At 40.0% G+C, this 19,453-nt stretch overlaps 1 protein-coding gene across 2 annotated transcripts in view; it reads left to right on the forward strand.

Moving 5' to 3' along the window:
- gas2l1 (growth arrest-specific 2 like 1) overlaps positions 1–19,453 on the forward strand; it is a 109,007-nt gene that overhangs the window by 66,296 nt on the left and 23,258 nt on the right. For both annotated transcript variants that reach the window (XR_010016212.1, XM_063034106.1), the window contains exon 4: positions 1,850–2,240. Coding sequence is in view for 1 of the 2 variants with exons in the window: in XM_063034106.1 (XP_062890176.1) it covers positions 1,850–2,240 (391 nt within the window). In the remaining variant the exon portion in view is untranslated. The remainder of the gene's footprint in view (positions 1–1,849; positions 2,241–19,453) is intronic.

Here is a 19,453-nt window from a genome sequence, read left to right on the forward strand (position 1 = left end):
CCGGATCCCACTCAACCCCAAACACCTGCCTATTTGCCGTATCCTTTGATGCTCTGACCGATAAGGAAACGATCAACTTCTGCCTTAAATATACCCATGGACTTGGCCTGTACCCCAGCCTGTGACAGAGCATTTCACAGATTTACTACTCTCTGGCTGAAAAAAAATCCCTTCTTGCCTCTGTTCTACAGGGTCGCCCCTCATTTTTGAGGCTGTGCCCTCTGGTTCTGGACACCCCCACCACAGGAAACATCCTCTCCACATCCACCCTATCTAGTCCTTTCAACATTCGGTAGGTTTCACTGAGGTACTCCTAAATTCCAGTGAGCACAGGCCCAAAGCTGTCAAACGCTCCTCGCGCGTTAACCCCTTCATTCCCAGAATCATCCTCATGTTGCATTCTTTCAACCTGCCACTTCAGTTCCACACACCAGTGCAGCGACTGCACTGTGCTGAGACTGAAGTAGGCTGGTGTGAGACTCAGTTTCGGTAAAACTTTGGTTGTCTGTTGCATAGCCCGCTTGATCTTTCTTTTCCACTGAAGGATTCCTATTTTGCTTATCACCCGCGTAACCTTCTCCCAGATTCTGCCCCCACCCCTACCTCACACACTGAAGTTGAATTTCACTCAAAAAAAATCTTCCACGTGTGTTCATAATGGCAGAAAATATCATAGGCTCACACTTTTTTAGATGGCATTGCTAAACTTTGTGGAGGTTAAAGGAAACTGGCAGGGACACTGTAAATACAGATCAAATCTTTACACAGTGCACTGGGCTAGAATAAGCTAAAACAATAACCATGCTGAATAAAGCATAAAAGCCACTGTAAAAGTGCAGTGCTGGTAAACAACAAAGTGCAAGATTATTACTGGATAGATTATGAGAGCAAGAGTCCATCTTGTACAGGAGTCTGCTAAGAGCGGGATAGAAGTTGGCCTTGAACCTGGTGGCGTGTGCTCTCAGACCTTTGTAACTTCTGCCCAATGTGAGTGGGGGAGAAGAGAATGTCCACGGTGGGTGGGGTATTTGAATATGTAGGTTACTTTCTTGAGGAAGTGAGAAGTATAGACTGAATCCATAGAGAGGAGGCTGGTTCCTGTGCTGTGCTTAGCTGTGTCTACAACTGCCTGTGGTCACATGCAGCATAGTTGCCATACCAATCCGTCGTGCATCCATTTAGAATGGTTCCTAGAGCGCCTCGATTTATATATCAAAAAAAGAAATTGGTGAACGTTGATGGGATCACGCCAAAGAGGAAGTAATTGTCACGGCCAAGAAATCGGCCCCTTGAAACCATGAGCTGAGGTGGTCGACGATGTCTAGGAGATTAAAGGAGGGAAAAGCTTAGCAGCAAAATCTGATCTGGGAAAAGGCAAGTGAAATAGGCTTAGTTGTTTTTATTTTACTTAGTCAAGGTTTTATAACCTTGACCATTGTCTTTATTATTGAATCACAGTCTAAAATTGTAGTAATAGCATCTGAGCAGTGTTTTCAGGAATGTCTATTTACAACTTTTGGATTTGGATCTAAGGACTCAGTTTGGTTCAGAATGCTGTTGTTGTCACTCATTCTATTTTTGCATGATTTGTTTTTTTTCTCTTTCTCTGTGGGCACTGGGGGTTGTTCTTTTTAAAGTTGGGTTCTTTCAGGTTTCTTGCTTTGCGACTGTCCTTAAGTAAACAAAATCTCAAGTTTATATAATTTATATATTTGTTGATAATAAATGCACTTTGAAGCTTTGAACTTTATGTCAATGGCTCATTGAACTGCTCCATATCTAGGTCCTAATATTGTGTGTGTTGTACATGACTGTATAATTCAGACACATGCTTTTTAACTTTTGACAGCACATCGCTATCAACCAGTGAAACCTCAGTCCAAGACTTCCGTGAGCAACAGCCCTCTCGCCTCCAGAGCCCCAAGTCCTGGACCGCACCGCTTCTACGAAGGCCTGAATATCTCAAGACTACCTGATAATGCTAGGCACATGGACAAGCGGACAACCCCTGCGGCGGAGTTGTCAGCCACAAAACAAAACGGATTATCTGCCGCAACACGAGACGGACCATTCAACCCAGCTAACAGTGGAAACAAAAATGAGACACCAAGGTTTCAGAGTACACCTGGCAATCCAGCTGAGTTGGCAAATAAACGCTTCCAGCAAACACCAGACCCAGGAAGGACTATCTCATCTCGATCATACGACTGGTCAGAACCAAGGATTTCTGGTCTTGGGAGGTAACTTGCATTCTTTCAATATCTTGAACCATGGAATATTCAATTTCAGGAAGTATGGCTTTTAATTCAGCATGATGAGCTTTAGATTTACTATCTTTTTGGTTTTGACGTATCTGTTTTGATAACTTAGTTCTTGGATCCACTCTTCAATTTGCCCCTTTGTGGAAACTGAAATGGTGGCTTAACATGTGACTGCATTTGGCCTACACCAATAGACATCTTAGTTTCCATTCACTCATAGAAGAAAGCATTGGTGATGTATTACAAGGCTGTGGAGACACCATATGAATCCCTGCTGATTGTGAATGTTTTGGCTGTTCAGATAACTGCTTATTGAATTCTCCATCCACAATTTGAGCAGTTGAATGTACTTCATTCAAAATAAGATTTTTGAGGTTCCATAAAGTAGTTCTACCTTATCAGTATAAAAATCACTATCCGAAACTTCCTTAATCTGTTGTTCATACTGTGACCTGCAATGGTTTTTGATCAGATAATGCCCCAATCTGAAAATACTAGTAAATGTTCCCAAGTTCTTAGCAGGTTCTGTCTGCTGCTATTTATAACTGTCCAGAAACTTTCTGCATTGCAAATCAATTTACAGGTTACAAACATGCCAGTTGAGAAATGGGATTAATGAGATTGTTTGGAGAGTTGGGATAGACTTTATGGGCTGAGTAGCCACCTATAAAATTATACAATATAAAAATGACATTTATGGACTTTTGCACTGTTGTGACTGTGAACGAAGTCACCGGAGACACACTGACGCTGGTGGATATGTAAGTATTTTAGTCAGCCAAGCAGGAATTGTGCAGGAGACACTATTGGAAGGAGATGTCTACCTGACTCAATATTACATGACATTTTATTTACGAAAGATCAAAGGTAACAGCAGGACAATTCTATAGTTACAATGTATCTACAATGCTTCCTTTGAATTATATATAGTTTTTAACATCTCCTTCTTTGCACCCACACTCCAGACACCCAAATGAATGTTGGTCCCCACTGACTCTGGGCTGCATTTTTATATATATATATATATATATATATAGACACACACACACACACACACACACACACACACACACGCACACACAGGCATCTGAGGTCAAATGGGATGTTTCTTTGTTTGCAATCGACCTCAAAATGCAACTCCAGGAAAATCATTGTTCAGAGCTGCATTTTAAATTCCATCTACAATCTACGTTCAGGTCTGAAGACTGATTGCTGTTGAAATTAGTATTTACTTTCTACCAGATCTCCAGAATTTGCCCTAACATGTACATTCCTGATATTATTTCCTTCATTCCACCTGCAGCCATGTCAAAATGCAAAGCTATCTAATTCCCTTCCTTAACACTTGTCGGAGACTTCCGGTAGCGCTCATGGAGTGAAGTCGCGTTCTTGACTCGCTCCATTACCTCTGAGTTTTTTCTCTCTATGGTCAGCTATACTTTAATATCGGCTATGTCTAAGAACGGGAAAGACGGCAAGGATGGTAAACCTCCGGTTAAACCGAAAGCTACGGATCTCCCTCCGACTGAATCACCGGTGACTTTGAAAGCGATATCGGAGTTAATTCAGAGGGAAATTTCAACCTCTGTTAGGGAGATGATTCGTACAGAAATTATGGGCTTTGTTAAAGACCTGATTCATACGGAAATCTCAACTAAGTTCCAGAAAATTGCCGATTTAATTGATAAGATGCAAACATGTATTGCGGAACATCAGTCGGCTATATCTGATCTTCAAAAATCCGCGCAACAAAGTGAGCTTAAGATGGGGAAAGTCGAAGAAACAATTAATGTAATGAAGAAGAAACTTGACTTTTTGACTTTTAAAAACTCTGACTTGGAATCTAGAATGCGACGGCAGAATTTACGAATGATTGGCGTCAGGGAAGCCGTGGAAGCTAACAACCCTATGAAATATTTCTCCCAACTTTTAAAAGATGCATTCCCTACTGTATTTCCTGACCAACCACCGTTACTGGATCGTGTTCACAGAATCCCATCATACTCGTCTAGGTCAGATAGACCGAGGCATGTTATCTTACGTTTTCATTACTTTCAAGACAAGGAGAGACTGTTTCGATTCGCTCGATCTAAAGGTTTCATTGATTTTTCGGATCTTAAGTTCCGATTCGTGGAAGATTTCAGTAAACCAATCTGGGACCAACGGGTCCGTTACAGATCCGTGATGTCGGAATTCTATAAGATGGATTTAAGACCAGCGCTGCTGTACCCTGCACGTCTAAGGATTCGCATGTTAGATGGAGCCCTTCGTTTTTTTGATTCTCCATCGGATGCCCAGAGTTATCTGGATCAACTTTCATCTTCAACATCTTAATTGCCTTTTTTTAAATTTTCTCCGTTGATCGGAGGCTGTGAATTGGTTGGTTTTAACTTTTCTGTGCCCTATTTGGGCAGAAAAGTTTACTTTCGATTTCTTAATATGGCTGCTAAACTTTCTTTTTAACTGCGTCATTTCTTTCTTTTCCCAGGGGATTCTGAGTGGTTACTTCCCTTTTGTCATCTTACGTATTTCCTGTGCGGCCTTAAATTTTGTAGTTTTTTTTTAAATTTTATTCTGTTTTGCTTTTTATAATCATTTTATGTTAATAATCCTATTTTTTTTCTGTTGCTGTGTCTATTCATGAGTTTGAGGTTTATTGTGGTTTTTTTTTAATATATACTTTCCGGCTTTTGTTCTGTTCTGTGTGTATTTTAATTGAGCTAACTTTTTTTTACTTATTTTTTTACTGTTTTACAATTAGCTGACCCTTTTCATATTTATACCTTTTTTTTAGGGAGCGTATACCGGAAGTCATGGGGGTAGTTTTAGCGCTTGCTTCTTTCTGGCGGGTCTGCTTTAGATTTCGCCTTGGGGTCTTGGGGTGGGGGGTGGTGGGAGGGGCTTCACGTTTTAGTTTGTTTCTCTTTGGGCTATATACATTATTGAAGTATTGGTTGCGTCCTTTTCCCCGGTATCTTTTGTATGTTCTGTTTCCTCTCCGGGTTTGTGGGTCGCGCCTATTGTCAATCCTCCTTGTTATGGGTTGACTTTAGGATTTATGGAGTCTATTATTAATTTTGTCTCCTGGAATACTAATGGTCTTAATCATCCTATTAAAAGGAAAAAAGTTTTTAAAGTGTTCCGGAGACTTAAAGCACAAATTTTATTTTTACAAGAGACCCATGTACGGAGGGGGGACAGACTACGTTTTTTCAAATTCTGGAAGGGACAACAATTTCATTCGAACTCCAATGCTAAGATTCGAGGTGTCTCTATTTTTATAGACTCCTCAGTTACTTTTATACAACAGGATATTATCTCTGATCCGAATGGTAGATTTTTACTGGTTAGTGGTTTACTATTTAATAAAAAAGTAGTTTTGGTTAATGTTTATGCTCCTAATATGGATTGTCCGGAATTTTATAAATCATTGTTTGATCAGTTTCCGAATTTGAACGAGTTTTCATTGATTTGGGGCGGAGATCTTAATACCTGTTTATCTCCAGCTTTGGACCGTTCGGCTCCTTTACGGACTTTACCTAATAAATCTGCAAATTTGATAAATTTTTTCCTTTCTGATTCTGGGTCGACGGACATTTGGCGTTTTCTGCATCCTCAGGAAAAAGATTTTTCCTTCTTTTCACATGTTCATCATTCCTATTCAAGAATTGATTATTTTTTCATTGATTCTCGTCTCATTCCTTCAGTGATTAAATGTGATTATGATTCTATAACCATTTCGGATCATGCTCCACTTAAGCTTTCTATTAAAATTATGGCCAATATACCAAACAATAGACAATGGCGTTTTAATTCGCTGTTGCTTCAGGACTCGGACTTTGTTAATTTTATGAATGAACAGATTGAGCTTTTTTTTACAATTAACCATACAGAAGATATTTCGGTTAACACTCTTTGGGACACTTTTAAAGCCTATATTCGGGGTCAGATTATTTCGTATTCCGTTGCTTTGAGGAAGAAACAGAAGCAGGAGGAGATGGCAATTGTGGACAAGATTAAAGAAATTGATAAGAAATATGTTATGGCTCCTTCTGAGGAGCTATACAAACAAAGAACTGAACTTCAAATGGAACACAGTTTACTACTCTCGTCCTCGATTGTAAACCAATTAAAGAAAACAAGAAGTGATTTTTATGTTCACAGTGATAAAATTGGCAAGCTGCTGGCTAATCAATTGAAATCTAATTATGTTAAATCTCAAATCAATCAGATTTATAACCAAAATGATCGATTGATATTGGATCATGTGGGGATTAATCAAACCTTTTGTGATTTTTATTCTTCTTTATATCAATCAGAGTCTCGAGATTCTAAATATATGAATGATTTTTTAGATAAGTTAGACTTCCCTCAGATTTCACAGGATATGTCTTCTTTATTAGATACTTCCATTACAATGGATGAGATTAAGAATGTTATTTTTTCTATGAATCTGGGGAAAGCTCCTGGCCCTGATGGGTTTACCGTTGAATTTTATAAATGTTTTGCTTCTTTATTGATTCCTTGGCTCTATAAGGTTTTTGAGGCTTCTTTGAAACTTGGTAAACTTCCGGAATCTTTTAATAGAGCATCAATTTCTTTAATACTAAAGAAGGATAAAGACCCTGCTCAATGTGCATCTTATAGACCAATATCTTTATTAAATGTTGATTCTAAAGTTTTTTCTAAGTTATTAGCAAATAGACTAGAAAAAGTACTTCCTTCTATTATTTCGGAAGACCAAACGGGTTTTATTAAAGGTCGTTACTCTTTTTATAATATTCGTACATTGTTAAATATCGTTTATACTCCCTCACAAAATGTTCCTGAGTGTGTTATTTCTTTAGATGCCGAGAAAGCTTTTGATAGAGTAGAATGGCCTTATTTATTTAAGGTGCTTGAAATGTTTAATTTTAGCTTGAAATTTATATCCTGGATTAAACTGTTATATCACTCCCCTGTAGCCTCGGTTCGTACTAACTCCTTAAACTCACCTTTTTTTCCTCTCTTTCGTGGTACTCGACAAGGCTGTCCTCTTAGTCCCCTATTATTTGATATTGCATTAGAACCTCTTGCAATTGCTATTCGAGAATCTTCAAATATTACTGGGATAACTCGGGGATTAAAGTCCCATAAATTATCACTCTATGCTGATGATTTACTTTTATATATTTCTAATCCTGAGAGATCCATTCCTGCTGTTTTAGAGTTATTAGCACAATTTGGTCTTTTCTCAGGTTATAAATTAAATCTTAGTAAGAGTGAACTTTTTCCGATTAATAAACATCTTCCCTTATATTATAAATTTCCATTTAAATTGATTAATAATTACTTTTCATATCTTGGGATTAAAATTACTTGTAAACATAAAGATTTATTTAAGACTAACTTTTTACCATTAATAGACCATATTACTCAACTTTCATCTAAATGGTTTCCCTTATATTTAACTTTGATTGGTCGTATTAATGCAGTTAAGATGTTTTTTTTGCCAAAATTTTTATATGTGTTTCAGGCATTACCAATTTTCGTTCCTAAATCTTTTTTTGATAAAGTTGACTCTAAAATTTCTTCATTTATTTGGCAGAATAAGAATCCGAGACTGGGTAAAATACATTTACAGAAAGCTAAGAGAGATGGAGGTTTAGCATTACCTAACTTTAGATTTTATTATTGGGCTATTAATATTCGACATATGAAATTTTGGTTACTTGACCGGGACATACTATCTATTCCTAAATGGGTAGCATTGGAATTACAATCTGTTCAGGGTTATACACTTGGTTCTATTTTAGGTTCCTCTCTTCCTTTTGATTCGAAACGCCTTAAGCAGGTCTCTAACCCGATAGTTAAATATGCTTTGCGCATTTGGTTTCAATTCAGAAAATTTTTTGATCTTAATCAATTCGGGTTAGCGATTCCTATTTTAGGCAACATATTTTTTCCTCCCTCTTTTACGGATCGCGCTTTTCAAACTTGGAAGACTAAGGGTATTTTACGGTTTTTGGATTTATTTTTAGATGGTTCCCTTATGTCTTTTGAACAATTATCTAATAAATATAACTTATCAAGAATACATTTTTTTAGATATTTACAAGTTAGAAATTTCCTAAGTACTATACTTTCTTCCTTTCCAATGCTTCCTCCTATATATATTTTAGATTCGATAATTAACCTTAATCCATGTCAGAAAGGTGCATCGGCTATGATTTATAATATTATTATGAAACTTAGGAAAGCTCCATTTGATAAGATTAGGGTAGATTGGGAACAGGAATTGGGGCTTACCATTTCTGTGGATGATTGGGGGCAGATTTTACAATTAGTTAATACTTCCTCTATTTGTGCTAAACATTCCCTAATTCAATTTAAAGTGGTTCATAGAGCACATATGTCCAAAGATAAGTTAGCGCGTTTTTACTCGCATATTAATCCTTTCTGTGATAGATGTTCGGGGCAGATAGCCTCTTTAACTCATATGTTTTGGTCTTGCCCTACTTTGGAAACTTTTTGGAGAGATATTTTCAATATTATTTCTAAGGTATTAAATATAGATATCTCTCCTCACCCTATTACTGCTATCTTTGGACTACCTAAAATTTCTAGTAATCTTTCCCCTTCAGCCCGTAGAATGATTGCATTTCTTACTTTAATGGCGAAAAGATGTATTTTACAACATTGGAAAGAGCTTAATGCTCCAACTACCTTTTTTTGGTTTTCTCAGACGATTTTATGTTTGAATCTGGAGAAAATTAGAAGTAACCTTTATGATTCTTCATTTAAATTTGAACAGATTTGGGGACCTTTTATTCGATATTTTCATTTAATGTAATATTTACCCTTCTTGTTTTTTTTTTCACTGTTTTAATGGAGGTCGGGATTGAGGACGTGATTTTAAGTTTAACTCTGTTTGGTTTCAAGTTAGCCCATTGCTTTGCTTTGCTTTTAGGTAGTTGCACGGTGGGATTTTTTTGGGGGGTTTTTTTTTCTTTTTTTTTTCCATTGATATATATAAAATCTAGTATACTATTATGTTATCTTGGTTTCTTATGCTTAAATTACATTGTTTGTAGTATTTTCTTTTTGGTATTGTTATCTTTTGGAATTTTATTGTACTTTAACATTGTATTAATGTTTATATGGCTTACCTTTTTTGTATACTTACTCAATAAAAAGATTTAAAAAGAAAAGAAAGAACACTTGTCGCCTCTCTATCTCACCCATTTAAGACATTAAAATCTATTGCAACACACACAAAATGTTGAAGGAACTCAGTAGGTCAGGCAACATCCAGGGAAATGAATAAGCAGTTGCTATTTTGGCTGTAGTCCTTTGAGAAGACATTGAAATCGATAATTTTGACCAAATACCTTCTATTGAATATCTCATCAAACGGTATTTATTAAGGGGCCTTTGAGCTCTTTAGTTTATTTTGTTATGTCAGTGGTACAATATTCTTGTAAATTTTTAGGGGTTTGTCATCAATGGGTTAATTCGGGAGACATACAGTACTGTGTTTAAAAAAAAAACTTGGGCACATACCAGCATAGCTAGGATCCCTAAAGACTTTTGCACAGTACTGTCAATTTGTCAAGATGGAGTGGAGAGCGCATTTGTAAATTTGGTGGGAGAAAAGGATGTTGGTAATAGCGGGTGTGGAGTGCCATGGGAGGGGTGTGGGACAGGTGGCAGAGAAGGAGGGCCGGGGGCGGTGGGATGGGGTTGTTGACTTGGGTTCAGACACACTTAGCCCTGAGCCACCAGGCAAGGTCACTCACGTATGTCATGATTTTTTTTCTTTGTGGCTGCAGTACAGAGCAATACATAAAATTACTACAGTACTGTGCAAAAGTCTTGGGCACCCGAGCTATACATATGTGCCTAAGACTTTTGCACAGTACTGTAACGAGTGGGTCAATTTCCAATGCAAGAGATCATTATGTCATGTTATGAAACCATGTTTTGGGTCAACTTCCATTTCACTGCAGTGATGTGTCATGTCACTGCGGTAATGTGATTGCGTAGAGGAAAGTGTGTCCATTATAAACTCTATTGTATTCCATATTTGGAAGTTGCTCATCATGTTAAATCTCCCTGGGACCAAATAACCTCCGATTCTTTTCACTGTTTTTTTTTAACAGACGAACTTGTCTCCTAACAAAGCCTTGCAGACACTGTAATACAGATAATCTACTGAATTACCTGTTGAATAGCACATAGGTTATTTTAGAATTTCCCATTCAGATTCCTTATAACAGCTGGTTAGCTGAGGGAACCATTTGGACTGTTTAATTTTCTCACAGCTTTTGCATTATGAACAGATCTCTAAATGAAAATTTATTTGTTTGATTGTGATACAGCACGGAATAGGCCCTTTGAGCCACGCTGTAAAGCAATTTAATTTAAGCCTAATCATTTTACAATGACCTACTGGTAGGTCTTTGGACTGTGGGAGGAAACTGGAGCACCCTGAGGAAACAGACACCGTCATGGGGAGAATGTTACAAATTCCTTTCAGGCAGCGGCAGTGAAATATAAATCTGGAAACAAAGACATAACCTGAAGTTGGTGTTATGTTAATGGATCTTTTAACAATGCTTATTATAGATTTTAATAAACAAAATATTGTCTTTGGGTAAAATGCTAGCAACTTATAGGTAAATTACTGAAGACCAGATATTTTGTTTTTCTTTAACTTCAGCAGGGAAATTCTGTGGTTTTATTGTTTTGTTTAATATGTTGACTGTCTACGTAAAGCCAGATTCTGTCTGGTTTACCTTCCCCCAGGCTGGGAGACGACTAAACTCCCTGCCACCAGCCAGAGCTCATGATGTGTGGAGTGCCTGCAGCATTATACTGTTTACTTTTAAATTTGTGTCATATGCACCTTATAATTGATTTATTTGTGATAATATTACATAGTGTTGTGTGTGAGTTATATGTGCTGTGTGTGCACCTTGGTCTGAAGGATCGTTGTTTCATCTGGCAATAAACATCTGAACGGCTGAATGACAATAAATTTGAACTTGAACTTATGTAAAGTGATAGTGGCTTTGTGGTGTTACTCAATATCAGCTGTTCCATCACATTTGTTGCTTTTATTGATCACCTTGTGTTGGCGCATGGCCAAATGGTTAAGGCATTCATCTAATGATCTGAAGGTTGCTAGTTCGAGCCTTGGCTGAGGCAGCGTGTGTGATCTTGAGCAAGGCACTTAACCACACATTGCTCTGCGACGACACCTGTGCCAAGCTGTATGGGTCCTAATGCCCTTCCCTTGGACATTGGTGGCGTGGAGAGGGGAGACTTACAGCATAGGCAACTGCTGGTCTTCCATACAACCTTGCCCAGGCCTGCGCCCTGGAAACCTTCCAAGGCGCAAACCCATGGTCTCATGAGACTAACGGATGCCTATATAAAGATTGATCACCTTTAAGTGAATGTAAGTAACTAATCTTGCTTAGACTGGTTCTAGACTTAAAGATGATTCTCCTATCTAATTTTGTTTCCCCACCAACTCCAGACACCGCCTGTTGTAAATTGGGGACCACTTCATCAAGCACCTCTGCACCATTTGCCATCAGTGGGACTTGCATTTTAATTCCCATTCCCATTCCCATTCCTGTTCTGGCGTATTACCTATTGTGCCAAGATGAGACTACCCTTGGGGTGGAGTAGCAATACTTTGTATTCCGTCTGGATAGCCTACAACCTGCTGGCATGAATATCCGTTTCTCCTTCCGGTAAACAAATTCCCCCCACCCCCATCTCCCTCCATTCCCCACTCTGACCTTTTACATTCTCTCACCTGCCTGTTACTTCTCCCTGGCTCCCCTCCTCCTTCCCTTTCTCCTGCAGTCCACTCTCCTTTCCTGTCAGATTCCTTCCTCTCTGGTCTTTGACCTTTCTCACTCACCTGGCTTCACCACCACCTTCCAGCTAGGCTCTTTCTCCTCTCCCTCCCCCCATCTTTTTTTATTCTGGCATCTTCTCCCTTACTTTTCACTCCTGAAGGAGGGTCTCGGCCCCAAACATCGACTATTCATTAACTACCAAGGATGCTGCCTGACCTGCTGGGTTCCTCCAGCATCTTGTGTGTTCTGCTTTACTCCAGCCACTGGCCTTTTTTTTTTCAGTAGTTACTTAAATTTGGCTACTTTTGAACAAGATAATGCATTTCAAAAGTTGTTTTAACTCGAGGCATAAAATTTGTTTTTCCCAGAAGTACGCAGTGCCCATGCACAACACCTGGTGAGGTCATAAATGGCCTTCTCTCTTCTGGATCAAAGGGCTGTGGCTTGATGTTTCAACACTTCGGCTGTCCCTTCAGTATTGGACGGTGGCGATCTCCACCTCACGAGATGCGGTGACATTTAACTAGCCTCTTAGTGTCACCGTAACCATTTCAGAGCAGAGCTGTGCTATCATCCTCAGCTAATAAAATCCATTTCCATCTCTTGCCATTTCTAGGAACCCACTGGTTGCAAATAAGCTGCTGTATCTCATGCAGCAGAACAGAAATAATGCAGTTAGTAAAGCCATTTGAGAGCTCCTTGGATCCAGAAAGTGTCTGTAAAAATGCACATCTTTAGCAAGTCAGTCAGGGTTGGTAGATAATAGAAATTGCAGATGCTTTTGTTTTCTTATCGAGACTAGTTGAAGGCCTTCACTTCCCTTCAGCCAATCAAGACTATCTCCCAATAGATCACCAAACCGAAAGGGTCTGTTGATGCCACTGTCAGTGTTTGCATTGAGACCTGGGTCTCAAGATCTCCTTGTGCAATTGGATCCTCAATTTCCTCACTTGTAGACCCCTGTCAGTTTGGATTATCAACAACATCTCCTCCACAGTCTCCCTCAGCACAGATGCACCACGAGGCTGTGTGCTTAGCCCCCTGCTCTACTCACTTTATATTTATGACTGTGAGGCTAAGTAGATCTCCAATGCCATATTTAAGTTTGCTGAGGACACCACTGTCGAAGGCCGAATCAAGGCTGGTGACATGTCAGTATGTAGGAGGGAGACTGAAAATCTGGCTGAGTGGTGACACAGCAATAACCTCTCTCTCCCTGTCAGCAAGACCAAGGAGCTGATTATTAACCTCAGGAGGAGGAGACCAGAGGTCCACGAGTCAATCCTCACCAAGAGATCAGAGATGGAGAGTGTCTGCAACTTCAAATTCCTCAGTGTTATCATTTCAGAGGATCTGTCCTGGGTAATTATGAAGGAAGCATGGCAGCGCGTCCACTTCCTTAGAGGCTTGCAAAGATTCAGCATTGTATCTAAAACTTTGACCAACTCCTATAGATGTGTGGTGGAGAGTATATTGACTGGCTGCATCACAGCCTGGTGTAGAAACACAAATGCCGTTGAACAGAAAATCCTACAAAATGTAGTGGATACGGCCCAGTCCACCACAGGTAAAGCCCTCCCCAGCATTGAGCACATCTACACGAAGCGTGGTCGCAGGAAAGCAGCATCCATCATCAGGGACCCCCACCACCCAGGCCATTCTTCCTGCTGCCATCAGGACCCACACCACCAGGTTCAGAAAGAGTTATCAACCATCAGGCTCCTGAGCCAGAGAGGAGAACTTCACTCACCTCATCACTGAACTGTTCCCAAAACCTATGGACTCACTTTCAAGGAATCTTCATCTCATGTTCTTAATATTTATTACTGATTTATTTATTACTATTATTTTTTCCTTTTTTTTTCTTTCTTCTTGTACTTGCACGGTTTGTTGTCTTTGGCACACTGGTTGAATGCCCTGCTGGTGCCATCTCCCATTGATTCTATTATGGCTATTGGATTTACTGAGTACACCCACAGAAAATGAATCTCGGTGTTGAATATGGTGACATGTACGTACTTTGATAATAAAACTCACTTTGGAATTTGACCATTTATAGTTTAATATACAGTATGCACAAATTACATCAACCGAAACAAACTCATTCGTTTTTGGGGTTAGGAGAATGATCCACTGCCCTTGAATCTATTTGGAAATCTGATCAAAGAAATTGCCCAGGTCACTTGATAGTTATCAGACTGCTTTGAGCATTAGGCTTGCATTAAGTCATTAGGTTTGACAAAAATAACTCAACGACTAATTCTATTAGTGTACATTAGAATGGTTTAGGCCACAGTCTGCAAGGAACAAGGGCTCCATCTCCTGCCAATTTGTTTTCCTGTTTAACAGCTAGAAAGCAATGACGTGCTCCATTGTTTCAGAGTGACTCAACATCTTCCATGTTGTCCGGAGGCTAGCATGAAAACGTCAAACGCAAAAGAAAGTGAGCATGGTCCAGATTTTGTGATTGTACAAACAATGGAGCTTTTGGCTTTTGTTACTTCACAAATACAACAGTGTATGTGCATGGATGCATGCAGAAGTCCAGCTACCTCCATACATTGAAACGTTTGTTTTGCAAACGTCTCAACAGACTTCAGAATCGAGTTTAATATCACTGGCATATATTGTGAAATTTGTAAACTTTGCGGCAGCAGTACAATGCAATGCATGATAATAGATATTAAGTACGTGGTGCAAAAATGAAAATATTAAAAGGAAGTGAGGTGGTGTTCATGGGTTCAATGTCCATTTAGGAATCGGATGGCAGAGAGGAAGAAGCTGTTCCTGAATTGTTGAGTGTGTGCTTTCAGGCTTCTGCACCTCCTTCCTGATGGTAATGGAGGTTTGATGTGAGTTGAGTGAAACTGGTTTACAGGTACCTTGAAAATGTTTCCTTCTGTTGCATGAAGTCTATTTTCAATGGTACACTCAGCCATTGTTATTGCTTAGCAGAACTTTTGCCTCTGAAAATAACTTGAAGTTTGAGGATAGTAATTTGTAGTTTATTTACAACATTTTGATTTTATCTTAATCATATATATTTCATCTTTATTTAGCACCCTACGAATTATGTACAACGTTGGTTAATAATTATCTTGCTTTATCTTGAGAATACTTTAACGTGATTGGCTTTTTGATTAGCTGCCACTAGTGGTTAGGAATCCACTTCGAACTGATGACCAAAAGCCAGTGACAAGAGACTGTCTTAATCCATGCCACAGAGGTCTCAGGTCTGGTGAACAATCTTCCTCAAGGACAGGGGAGTCCAGGGGCTTTGTTTCTACTTTCAGTATCAGTATCCAGCCCTTTGCATATAGGGGTTGATGCAAGTTTATTGATCCAAATTGAAACTGGCAGGGAGTGTTCCAGAGTATCTTGAAACAGTGCTCTCTACCTTCTCTCTTGCGAGAGAAACGGGATCCTGATTTCTTCAGTTTCCACCGTCTTCTCCTTCTTCTTAACCATGTTGGTGTCTTGAAGAGTGAGAGAGGGTTTGATGGAAATATGAAGATCCTGGGGGATCTTAACAGGAACTGGAGTGGATGTTTCCTCACGGGAGAGTCGAAGACTTGGAACCAATGTATTCTTGAATGCAAGAGGTCACCCACATATGACGTAGAACATAGAACCTACCAGCACAGCACAGGACACCCCCTTCAGCCTACGATTTTTTCCCATCCTTTTATCCTACTGTAAGATAAATCTAACTCTTCCCTCCCACAGAAACGTCTATTTTTCTGTCATCTCTGCTTATGTAAGAGTTTCTTAAATGCCCTTAAAATATCTGCCTTTGCTATCACGCCTGGCAGCACATTCCACACTCACACATCACTCTAGGTTTTTTTATCTCATCTCTGACATTCCACCCCCCCCCCCACAATACTTTCCTCCAATCACCTTAAAATAGTGCCCCCTTGTATTAGCCATTACTGCCCTGGAAAAAGGTCTTTGGCTGTCCAGTCTAGATATGCTTCTTATCATCTTGTACACCTTCATTAATTTACTTCCCATCCTCGTTCACTCCAAAGAGAAAAGCCTTAGGTTGCTCAACCCATCTTCATAAGACATGCCCTCCAGTCCAGGCAGTATCCTGGTAGATCTCCTCTGCATCTTCTCCAAAGCTTCCACATCCTTCCTGTGATAAGGCAACCAGACTGAACGCAAGATTCCAAGTGCGGACTAACCAAGGGAAAGATGAGGCAAGGTTCTTATCTCAGGCAGCCATCAGTCAGAATCAGGTTTAATATCACTGGCATATGTCGTGAAAATTGTTGTCTTTGTGGCAGCAGTACAATGCAATTCATAATGGAAGAGATGCGAATTACAGTAAATATATAAATATTTATTAACTAAGTAGTGCAAAAATAAAACTCATGAAGTAGTGAGGTAGTGTTCAATGTCCATTCAGAAATCAGATGGCAGAGGGGAAGAAGCTGAATCATTGAGTGTGCGACTTCAGGCTCCTGTACCTCCTCCCTGATGGTAGCAATGAGAAGAGGGCACGTCCTGGGTGATGGGGGTCCTTAACGATGAACGCCACTTTTTCGAGGCATCACTCCTTGGGATCCTACAGAGACGTACGTGACACTTGAGCTGGAACAAAATGTGTAGCTTACTCAAGAACTCTTCACAGATTACCTTAGTGCCCAGTGTCTAGGAAAAAATATACAAACGAGGAACATAAAAATTTTAAGCACAGGTTTTGTGATTATAATAACAATGAAGCACTTAATTGTTATTACAAGTTTCCTATAAACGTTGCTGCAATTACAGACAGCAGTTAGTCAGATAACAAAAGTGAAAACTAGTAGAGTTAACTCAATGGGCTGAATGGCCTCATCCAGCTTCTATATGTTCTTGTGGAAGCGGTGGAGTGTCACAACGGCCAGTGGGAAAGTGGAATTGAGGTTACAGATAGATTGACCGTGATCTTACTGAAGGTTAGAGCAGGCTCCAGGGGGCCAGGCAGCCTACGCCTAATTCAAATTAATAGATATGTAATCCTGAGCCTTAACCATCGCTTCATGATCCATGATTCGCAGCACAACGTGATCTGAGAGAGTAATGGCTTATTGCTGCATTGATGATGTTCCCACTGTAGGTTTACAAATTAAATACCTTTCAAAGAAGTCAAAATCCCACTTTACATGGAAAGCTCTCTGGTTTTTGCATTGTAGTCCGTATTTATTTTGATGAATTTAAAATCGTATTTCCACTTGAACCCAGCAAAATCTGAGCAGGTGGGTTAAGTTAAAACTGTAGCTGTCTCTGCCTGTAGGTCTTGATCAATTTTATCACAGCCCTGGCTTAGCATTCCTGTCTTTATTTTCCTGTTTGCAACAATTTCTTTATCCCAATGAGATCACGGTGATAAATTTACTGTGACGTCTAACGTGCGTAGACAGTGTAGGGACTGGAGCAATGAAACCATGGCACAATGCTCAGAAAATTACAAAGAGGTTAATCTGTGATAAGTGTATCCACAATCACAATGCTGGCTCAGGGGATTACGATCACTAACTATTAAGGAATTATGTTCGAGGTTTCTCAGAAATGGAACATTAACAAGACAGAATAGAGAATACTTCGATCTTCTATTCGAATCATTTTATTATGGCTTGTTGAACTCTGATGATAATTTAAATCATTAACTATTTAAGCAGAATTCAGTTCACAATTTTTGAAGGGATTAACGTTATGATAGCAACACTTACGAAGTGTTTGGACTGACACGTGAACAGGCTGGCAGTGGACGGATGATAGACCGTGTGCAATCTGATCAGTTTAAATATCAGGGCCTGTTACTGCGCAGCAGGTCTCTCTAAATGGGCATCACGGTCAGTATAAATATCATGGGCTGAATGGCTTGTTCAAAGAAACTTTATTATGAAAGAAAATATATGTCACTATGTACAAACCTGAGATTCAACTTCTTGCGGGCATACTCGATAAATCTATAACAGAATCAGTGGAAAAACCCCACCAACTTGGGCATTCAACCAGTGTGCAAAAAACACAAACTCTGCAAATACAAAACAAAATAAATAAACAAGCAATAAGTATCAAGAACATGAGATGAAGCACCCTTGAACCTGAGTCCATAGGTTGTGGCAATAGTGCAATTTTGAAGACCCTGACCTGGAGTTACACTCTGATTTTGGTTCTTAGCGGGAATGGGGCCTGCTCTCAAGGCCTCACGACTGGCCGCTTTTTGGTATGCCAGGGACGCGGCCTAGAAGACGAGCACGCCCTCAGGATGCCGGATTCTCGTGGCTCTGGGGGCGGGCAGATTCAAGGCTGGTGCCGCCAACTGATGCATTGTGGGAGTACAAGGAAAATCGGACGCAGCAGGCTTGCTGTTAGCTGTGTGCCCAGTGAGAAGGTGACGTAACAGACTTTTAACACCATAAATCAGCGACCTGTTTCGTTATGGCTCCCCTCTCGCTGTGAAATGGGGACATCTCTTTTTCCCTTGTTAGGAAGAGAGCGAGCCTGTGGTATGTCAACTGAGTGAACAAGTAGCCTTTGGGGTACTGTGAGCCTGTGTCTTCATTGATGCTTTGCTGCACGCTTGAGTGCTCGGTGGGGGGTGCTGATGCTTTTTTTTCCTGGTGGGGGGGGTCATTGCTTGCAGCTGTTTGTGCATGGGGGGGAGCTGGGGGGCGCTTTGGGGTTCTAGCATTTAACCGTCATTCATTCTTTGGGGCACTCCTCGGTTTTCAATAATGTTGGCAAAGAAAAAGAATTTCAGGATGTATATTGTACACATTTCTCTGACGTTAAGTGTACCTACTGAAACCTATTAAAGAAGTGAAGTTGAGTGAAGTTATCCCCTTTGGTCCAAGAGTCTGATGGTTGGGGGGTCGTAACTGTTCCTGAACCTGGTGCTATGAGTTCTGAGGCTCCTGTACCACCTTCCTGATGGCACCAGCAAGAAGAGAGCATGACCTGGGCAGTTGGGGTTCCCCGATGATGGATACTGTTTTCCTGAGACAATATTTCGTGTAGATGTGCTCAATGGTGGGGAGGGCTTTACCCGTGATGCTCTAGGCTGCATCCACTATATTTTGGAAGGATTTTCCGTTCAAGGGCATTGGTGTTTCCATACCTGGCTGAGATGCAGCCAGTCAAGATACTCTCCACCACATATCTATAGATTCTATCTAGAATTCCTGTGGTCTACTGTGTTTTAGATCTAGATGCTCCATTCCTCCCCATTTGTGAGACCAAGTATAAAGACGCCAGGCAGGTGAGCTCTTTTTCGACTTCAGTATCTGTTCTGAAACCCCTTTCAGGAGTCGTTGGGGAGTGTACGGGCTGATGTGTGACACATAA

This window comes from Mobula hypostoma, chromosome 27 (assembly GCF_963921235.1).
Source record: "Mobula hypostoma chromosome 27, sMobHyp1.1, whole genome shotgun sequence".
NCBI lineage: Eukaryota > Metazoa > Chordata > Chondrichthyes > Myliobatiformes > Myliobatidae > Mobula > Mobula hypostoma.